The sequence below is a fragment of the Lipotes vexillifer genome, unplaced genomic scaffold (assembly GCF_000442215.2).
Source record: "Lipotes vexillifer unplaced genomic scaffold, Lipotes_vexillifer_v1.1 scaffold478, whole genome shotgun sequence".
Lineage (NCBI taxonomy): Eukaryota > Metazoa > Chordata > Mammalia > Artiodactyla > Lipotidae > Lipotes > Lipotes vexillifer.
Window position 1 is genome coordinate 880026 of NW_006779682.1, and position 9199 is coordinate 889224.

General features: G+C 51.2%; 2 protein-coding genes across 2 annotated transcripts in view; one reads left to right on the forward strand and one right to left on the reverse strand.

Annotated features, from left to right (window-relative positions):
• TMPRSS2 (transmembrane serine protease 2) overlaps positions 1 to 4247 on the forward strand; it is a 37041-nt gene extending 32794 nt beyond the window's left edge. Inside the window, exon 14 of the mRNA XM_007452880.1 lies at positions 4230 to 4247. Coding sequence (XP_007452942.1) covers positions 4230 to 4247 — 18 coding nt within the window. The remainder of the gene's footprint in view (positions 1 to 4229) is intronic.
• A 746-nt stretch (positions 4248 to 4993) lies between these two features.
• The window catches only part of MX1 (MX dynamin like GTPase 1), a 16479-nt gene continuing 12273 nt past the window's right edge, over positions 4994 to 9199 (reverse strand). Inside the window, 5 exon segments of the mRNA XM_007452881.1 lie at positions 4994 to 5215; positions 7007 to 7053; positions 7605 to 7746; positions 8155 to 8277; positions 8627 to 8705. Of these exon segments, the coding sequence (XP_007452943.1) occupies positions 4994 to 5215; positions 7007 to 7053; positions 7605 to 7746; positions 8155 to 8277; positions 8627 to 8705 (613 nt within the window).

Consider the following 9199-nt stretch of genomic DNA (forward strand, 5'->3'; position numbering starts at 1 on the left):
CACCGTCCTGCCACCTGCTCCCCTGCCCGCCGGGAGGGGCTGCCGCCCACCCCCGTCCCCATGGCAACGCGCGCCCCGGGGCCGGCCACCCTGGCCTCCTTGCCGCGGCGCAGCCCATCTGGCCCCAAGCCTTCCCCAGCTGGGTCGCCTGAGGCCTCGGCCGCCCGGGGACCCTCACAACACCCCAGGGGCCAGAGACCAGGGCTGGAGCGACAGCACTCATACTACCCATGCCAGCACCAGGGCTGGCTGCTGGGTTCATGCTGATGGGTCAGAAGCCACCCTGCCCTGCAGGACCTCACGTTCCAGAGAGAACCCTCCCCAAAATATCCACCCAGTGTGGCAGGAGAGACAGCCACGGGATTAGAGGACGGCTTTCTGGAGCCAGCCACCCTGGGCTCAGATCCCCAAGTAGTGTGACCCTAAGCAATTTACTGAACCTTTTCCCCATCTGAAAAATGGAGGTGATCATAGAACCTGCCTCAGAGGGTGGTGTTGAGGGTTAAATGGTTCAATGAAGAAAAATACATGGAGTTAGCACTCAATAACTATCAGCTATTGTTATTACTGCAGGTGGCAAGTGCAGCAAGAGAGAGCTGGAGCCCAGGGTAAGGGACCTAACCCAGCCTGGGGTGGGGGGGGTGGCTTTTAGTCTTAAGGGCACTAAGACAGGAGCCACTGAGGAGTCTGAACAGAGGCATGACATGTCCCTTGTTTTCTTAGACATCACTCTGGCTGCCATACACTCAATGGCTTGGAGGGGCCAGTGGTCCTTTTGAGAGATGGTGAGGCCTGAACAAGGGGAGATGCAAGGTCAATGGAAGGTGGGGACTGATTCGTGGCTGTTAAGGAAGTAGACGTGGCAGGATGGTGACCTGTGGACCGATGTGGCTGGACAGGGCCGAGTTAAGGATGACCATGGACACTCAGGCAGTTGCTTTGGGCACTGGGAGGGCAGCAGGGCCAGAAGAGGGGCAGGTCTGGGGGTGGGGAGGGGATCACCTGTACCTCCCACTTCTCCCAGATTCAGACCCTGAGACCAAACTGTCTTCTAGAACTCTCTGCCCAGTGTCCCAAGAGTTTTCAGAACCTGCCTTTGCAAACATGAGTCTAGCATCTCTTCCCCTAAAGCTGTCTTCCTAAAATCCCCACGAGCTCACGGTGGCAGAGCTGCTTTCTTAACTAACAAGCATCTCCGTCCCTGGAGTTGTGGCCACAGGTGGGAGAGGGAGCTTGGGTAAATGTTTTCCTGCCTGGAACAAAAATCCATTCTCATTCTTCAAATTCCCCAAAGCCAGCAGGTCCCAACAGGTAACAGGTGATTGGAGAAAACAACTGGCCATTGTCTTCATCATGTCAATTTGCGTTAAAATTATGGAAAAACTTGTAATTGAAAAAGAAATGAAAGCACATGTTTTTGTTAGATAACGTTCAAAAATACAGTTGAGGGCTTCCCTGGTGGCGCAGTGGTTGAGAGTCCGCCTGCCAATGCAGGGGACGCGGGTTCGTGCCCCGGTCCGGGAAGATCCCACATGCCGCGGAGCGGCTGGGCCCGTGAGCCATGGCCGCTGAGCCTGCGTGTCAGGAGCCTGTGCTCCGCAACGGGAGAGGCCACAGCAGTGAGAGGCCTGCGTACCGCAAAAAATATATATATATAGACAGTTGATTCTTGTTACTCGTGGCAATTATGTTGTACAAAGTCATCGCGAACCTTGAATTAGTGAATATTGAATCATGGCTCTTAAGTGACAAATAGGGGCAGGTGCCTGCCAGCCACCTGTCTTTCTCAACCCATCACCGCATAACCCTATTCAGTATGTGTTTGTTTAAAGACACCTTATGGGTATATATTGTTGGTTCGTTAACATTGAACTTATGGCCAACAGCCCTAAAAAACTCACTCCTGAAGGACGCTTCTCCGTAGGGCACAGCCCAGCCTTCCTGCACTTAGCACACTAGACAGCTCTTTCCCACTCTGCTTGGGGCCATTTCAACAGTGAAATCACCAGCCAAGAGTACAAAAATGCTAAAAAAAAACCCCACTGCACTAAATAGACTGAAAATGATACTTTACAGTCTGAGCTGAAACTCATTCAGCAACTCAAATTTTTTGCCCCTCTGCCCCTGTCCACAAGTGGTGCTAGTGTTGATTTTGGGGGGAACCAATAAATTTTAAAAGCAAGTAGGTGAATCCACCCATACGGGATCTGCAAATAATAAAGATTGTATACCTAAAAACGTCCATGTGGGCAAGGCAGTTGACATTCTTTCCAGTCATATTTTTCATTTTGGAGTCCCCTCGTGAATGGTTTTACTTTTGGATGAGGCTGATTTCACCTAAAAAGTCAAGCCAGAACACTGAAAACATTGATATTTTTGTACTTAAACCTTTCTAAAAGACATAGGTTAGATTTGCTCAATATAAATTAACCCAAAATACTAATTAAAGCGGAAACGAGTATTAATGAAAGTGTGGAATCTGTGTTGATCATTTTGTGGCTTCTTGCAGCTGGGGCAGGGTGAGTTCGCAGCGTGGAAAATGAATGAACTTTGATTCACTTCTTGCTGAGCTGTTATGGAGGTCGGGGTACAGTCCTACCTTAAACTCGGGTCCCTGGTCTGTTCTCAGCTCCTTCTCTCTGGTTCTCCTGTGGTTTCCCTGACCTGGCTCTGATTTCAGAGACTTTTTCCTTATGACCAAGGCGTCAGCCTGGAACCTGACTTTGTAAGGAACCACACACACAACACCCCCGGTTGAAGTCAAATCCTTTGCTGCTTTGGGCGCAGAGAAGGTGATGTGGCACAGGCCAGAGCCCTCCTCCTAGTGTACCCAGTGTTTTAAGGGCTGCGATTTATTCTTATAATCCCCTGGAAATCCACTGATCCATTTGAATCCACTGAAGGTGAGTGGGTTCAAGGTCAGTGCCCCTTTTGCTGCTTTTATGGCTACCTGGCGGATGATTTGTCCCTGGGACTGGATTCCTTTCCTCCCAAACAAAAACTGACCATGGGGACTTTTCCGGCTGGCTGGCTGCTTTCGTCTTTGCTTTCTGCTCCAGAAGGAGAAAAATAAAGGGAGGTGCTCCATAGCATCTTAGAAAATAGGCATCCGGCAAGTCATTTGGACAAGTCCTATGCCCACTCCACCCCTCCCAGCATTTAGTAAGCACCTGCAGACCCTGCATTCTGCAAAACTGAGGCTTTCCTGCTTTGGTCAGTTCAAAGTTATCTGGCCCCTCTCCTTGCTCTGCTCCAGACTCAGCCCCATCCTATGGGATCAACTGAAGCCCAGGCTTGCCTGGAGTGAGGGGCCATGCGTGGGCATCACTGCTTTTCTAGTACATTCTGAACAGGTTGATGGGCCTTCAGGCCGTTGCTGTAGAGCAGGCAGCAGACCCTGGAGATGCAGGTTCTGATCCGGGTGCCGCCCCTCATGGGTAGAGATGGGAGATGCGAGAAGGAGAATGGCGGGGGCAGTTCAACCCTTTGCCTGAGCCTCTCCGCCCTCTGAGTGAAGGAATCGCACAGAGTGAACTCCAGAGCTGTCCCTCCCTGAGTCCTGAACAGGTGAGAGGAGAGACAGTGTAATTCTCCCCTATCGATGGCTGGTCGGAACAGGCCTGAGGGACTCCTGGACGCCTGTTCTTTCGGGATAACAGGAAAGTGATTATGAGTACCTTGTGAGTCCCCAGCGGGCTTGCTCCCTGGGGAAATTCCCGTTCTCTGGAGCACATACTATCAGCTTTCTTCCTCCACTCAGTCTAGGAATCGCCAGGAAAACCGTAGCGACAGCAAAGAAGAACCCTTGGCAACACCAACACCTCTGATTCTGGTCCCTTGTTGGTATTGGAGCAGTTACTCAGTCCAGCCACGAGGGGGCGCCAGCCTCCAAGTGTCCAGAGCATCCCCTCTCGTACATGAATTCTCATATTGTCCCAAAGCATTGAGGGTCACGGAGTCCTGAGTGTCAGAAGGGCCCTGGGATGGGGGTGCGGGTGCGGTGGGGGCTGGGTGGGAGGGGACAGTGTAGCTAGTTCACCCCCCCTCCCCCCAACAACAAGCGGTTGTCCCACTGGGCCTGGGAGTGGACAGCTCGTGAGACAGCCACTCCCTTTCTGGCGGGGTGTCTGTGTGCATCTCCAGCCCTGCCCAGTCCAAGGACACTCAGGACCGTGCTGTGCTCCTTCTGGCCAATTCACGGTTAACGGTCTTCCTTCTCTGCCCCCCAGACCTGCACTGGCCTGTAAAACCCCACTGGCTGGGCAGTGACCTCTCTGGACTTGGGCTTTTTACCTGTCAGCCTCATGCCAGGTGGCCAGCGATTAAGCAGACTGGACACTTGATCAGCACACGTTATACACAACGAATGCCGATTGCTTCACATTCTGTCCCATTTCTTTAACTGTATTCCCCATTTCCCTTCAGCCTCTCATAAATAACCGACCACATTCCTCTGTTCAACTGTTCGTTGTGACCTGATCCAGCACCGAGGGAAGCGGTAGTGCCCACCGACTGCTCCAAGCATTCCCGCCTGCTGTCACTGTCAGACTTCTCCCCCCAGATAAAGAAGGTGTCAGAGAAATGTCTGGTCAAAACGAGTTCATTACAAATCAAAGAAATAGGCTTCTATGTGCATTCACACACGTGGCACTAATGCCCCTAAAACGTCGGGTGTGAAAGGCTACTACAGAAACCGGAATGACCCTTTTCGGATGCTGTGTGGGCAACGGTAACTGATAAAGTGATGCAGAGAGCTCAGGGAAAGGGCAGGGCAGGCGTGGACCATCTATGTAAATCACTTGATGCCTGAAGCCAGCGTGCCCATCACAGCTTCTTACTAGGTCGTCATCCAGTAACAGCAGGGATGACAGCTACAGTCTGACTACTAACCACTGGGACAACTGTGAAATGGTCAGCTAATGACGCGAGGCTGGCAGGGAAAGATGTCGGTCACCGGCTCCCTGGAGACCCCGGGGCGGGGCGGAGGGCGGGTTCAGCCGGGGAACTTGGCGAGCCGAGCCCGGGTCAGCTGCTGCAGCGGCTCCCTCAGGAGCTTCCTCCTGTTGCTGGTGTCGCTGCGCTCCTTCAGCAGCCTGTCGTACTTGTCCTTGTTCTGCAGCAGCTGCAGCATGCCCTTCCGCAGCTGGCCAAACGTCTTGAGCACGAAGAACTGGATGATCAAGGGGGTGTGGCTGGAGATGCGGGTGCTGACCTCCTGTTAGGAAGGGAGGGGCAGTTCACAGGAGGGTGAGGGGCTGCGGCCGCCAGGAGGCCCCGACGTCACCGCGGAGCCCCGGCACAGACGAGACCTGGCAGGTGCAAAAGCTCCCCACCTGGGTTTCAAAGGCACCCTCGTCCTCTGTGCTCCAGGCGGCGCCGCGTCGGGGGCCAACCCCGAGCCTGGGCTCCCACCAGCCTCTCCTGATCACTAAATGCTTACTTCTGATGCAAGAGGGTAAAATGTGCTCTAAAAAGGTTAATGGGCAGACTGGTACAAAAACTACATTTTTTAATTATTTACAACTCTGCCCCAGAGATTTTATAACCTTTTTTTCTTTTAATCAAAGCTAAAATTATTTAGCAGAATAGGAGCTGGGCTACCAAAAGCCACAGAAGGGAGCTCTCTGAGTTCTAGGCACGTTGAAAGTTCGTTTCAACCTTCTTTTCTCCCTCTTTGTAACTGAGCAGGACCCAATGGGGTCCTGGGACAATATCCCCTCCTCACCCCACCCATGTCCTCTGCTTTCCCTTTGTCTCTAAAAAAAAGAAAATGTATCCAAAGAATAAATTTAATCAGAGAAATGAAAAAAGGCAGCAACAAAGGAAAATAGTCAAGCAAAACAAAATAATAATAGTTCAGCTATTAAGCAAAGTCAAGGACCTTTAGCCCCTCCTCAAGGGTTACAGACAATATTTTGCGCCATGTCCTCTGAGCTGCTTTACCGAAACTAAAACCCCCACCAGGTAAAAGAAGTTAATCATATGCTGCCCACAATCACGTAGCCCCCAGATCAGTTGGAACCAGAGGGTTGAGGATGTTGACTCTTGGTGATCTCACCACCAACCAATCAGAGGAATGTCCACGAGCTCATCACGCATCTCACAATCCTCTCTTTAGCATGTAACCCTTCCTCTTTTCCCTACAGAGTCTCCAAACAAAGCCTGGAAAATGGGGAACTGGTTCTTTGGGCCATGAGTCCACCTTCTCCCCAGGATTGCCAGCTTCCTGAGTAAAGCTGTCTCTCATTTTACCCAATACTTGTCTCTCAGTACTGGATTCTTGAGCAATGAGAAGCAGAACCTGAGTTGGGTAACGTCACCACACCCCACCTGTTAGTGCAAAGTTTCTCTTTCCTAAGATAAGTCGATCTCTCAACAAGCTGATATATACTGGTACTGTAGCAAGTTCTGCGACCTCTCCGTGCTTCAGTTCCCTTCTCTATAGCATGAGCACCTGGCCTCATGTGAGGGCTGAAAAGATTACATGAGCTAAAAACAAAAGTTTAGAAAGATGCCAGGAGTAGAGCAAGCACTCAGGGTATGTGAGTGGAGGGAATCAGTGAGATGGAGATGTAACACACGCTCCGTGCCCCAGGATGAGAGCAGGAGAGGGATGGGACCGCCAGTGTCACCAATGCAGGGCGGGAGAGAAGGGACAGGCAGATGACGGCATTCCAGGGGGATGCTGGGGCCAAGAAACTGATGTCTGATGTTGGAGAATGGACACCAGCTGAAAGGAAGGGCTGGTCTGTCCGACCGGCAAAACCACACACCCAAACAGCTTTTGAGAGTCTGGTATGAACAAGGCTGCAAAAGTCATTTTCCCATTGTCCTGGAGATCATCCAAATCATGCCTAGTTTTGGTGAAGCAGGAGGTAGGTAATGTTCAGCCTGTGACCCGCGTGTAACAGAAGCAGGGGTGGCCAGGCAGAGCCACACAGCAGGAGGGGAGCAGCATGGGTCAGACAGGGAAGGAGAGGGAAAGCCTTTCCTGCCGGGGAGCTACCTGGTGAGCACAGTAGCCCAGTGAGCAGGGCTGGTGCAGAGTTCTTCCTGACCAAGTGGGTGTGGGGGAGCTGAGGTGGTGGGCCACACAGAGAATCACACAGAAGGGCCACGTTGGCATGAGACCATCTCTTGGGAGCTGAGAGGAAATTTCTGAGTAGTGAAAGTCAGCTCCCCTGGACCTCTCCGTTGTATTTTCTTTTCATCACTGCAACTGTAAGGTCCAGTACGAGACACGTCAGGCTTTAAGGCCTTGGTGGGTTAACCAAGATCAAACTGGGTTATTTCTGGGGCAGCACCATTGGGAACAAAAAGAGCGTGACGCACATGATATGTCGACTTGATCACTGTTGAGGGAGGGCTGATTCTTCTAAGAGTCATGATTGATATGGGCCAATGAATCTGTATTTTCTCTCTAGGTGTCCTCTGAAATCAGTACTAGATGCTTGCTGGCCAGAGTTCAGGGATCTGAAACAGCACATGTGGCTTTCACGCCACTAACTCCTTACTCTGGGCGTCCTTCACCAACTGCATCACCCAGACCCCCGGCCCTGGACTCAACTTGACTTGCAGGGTTTATCATGGTGCCTTGGACTCACCTTTCTGGAAACCGTTTTCAACCACAACACTCCATCCGTAGAACTCCGTTCGCATTTTGTTAAACAGCCGAGAGTCATACTCTCCCACGAATTCTTCCCCTTCTATTACATCAGTGATCTCTTTATTAAACGCATCAATTTTCTGCCAAGAAGAAAAATGTAAGTATCAGCAGAGATATTCCAAATACAAGCAAAGTAGTTTGTGGGTCGCATGCATGCAGAGGGTGGGCGAGCCCTTCTCTGCTGCCTTATGGGCCCGGGTGGGAGGACAGGAGAGAAGAGGCTTTGGCAGCAGACAACCCCAAACTCCCCTCACTGCCCGGGGGTCTCGGGTGAGCGCGCTTGAGGAAGAGCCGATGCTGTGAATGGGATGGTCTGCCACTCCCTGCCTACCATCCTCCAACCCCAGCCCCTTTCTGGTGCTAAGTGGCCAGAATGAGTCCGGATCAGCTTTAGGGGAGTGAAGAGAGACGTGCACAAGGCCCACGCACGATCCCTTTGTAGACAGTGATGTGCGACTCTCCAGCTTGGTGCCCCTGGCAACACTCACATCTATCAGAGAGAACATCTTTCCACTTTCGTCTTCCGGGGTATCTGGGTCATACTTCTGCAGTTCCTCTGTTATTCTCTGGTGACTCCCCTTTATCTGACTTTCTAACAGGGGCAGAGATTTCTGAGGAAAAGAGAAAACAATGGAAAGACATAAATACGAAGAGGGAATGAGTCAAGTCTGGCGATGATGGGAAAGGAAGAGTTAGTCCAGTGCTCATAAGATGCTAATTTGTAATTAGGTCAAGTGCATAGTTGATGAGCATCCCACTCAACGTGTGGTCCTCTGACAGGCAACAGCCACACCACCTGGGAGAATCCCGGGCCACATCCAGACCCCCTGAACCTGAGCCGGCATCTTAACGAGATGCACAGGAGATCCACGTGTGCTGACGACGTTTGTTAGCCGACATGGTTAAGCTTTGTGTCTGCAGGATTCTATTCAGAGATTGGACAGCTTTGCAAGTACTTACACAGAAGTGCATGATGAGTTCAGCGGTCAGTCTTTCGGCCAGGCACGGGACCGTGGCCCTTCCTTCCTCCAGAAGATCCCTGTGAGAGAAGACAACGTACATGTCCATCTGGGTCTAGCCAGAAAATGCAAGTCGGCTCTCTGCTGCTAGGGAAAGCCAAGGCAAATCCAGTTACTTCCCACTGGATGGAATGTCCTGCATCTGGTCCCCAACAAATGTTCAGAATTGGATCGCATAGAACTGACTGAATTTCAGTAACGTTAGGTATTTCAAAAATGGTATAGAATGATCTCTGCCAGCTGATATATTGTGTCTCATGACATCTGACTATAGAAATGGTCTTTATAAAAATGTACAGTCACCTCTAGATACGTTTTCATAACATGGACATACCCTTCTATATACGTAACGCACATCAGTATCAAGCTTCGTGAAAATATACTGACACAGGTTTATGGATGAACCCTGAACTGGGGGACCCACCCTTCCCCAAGAGGAGAACTTAAACCATGGGCTGGTTGGAGGAAGGAAGCCAAGCCCTTCTCTCACTCTTTCCAAATATGGGTTTGCATG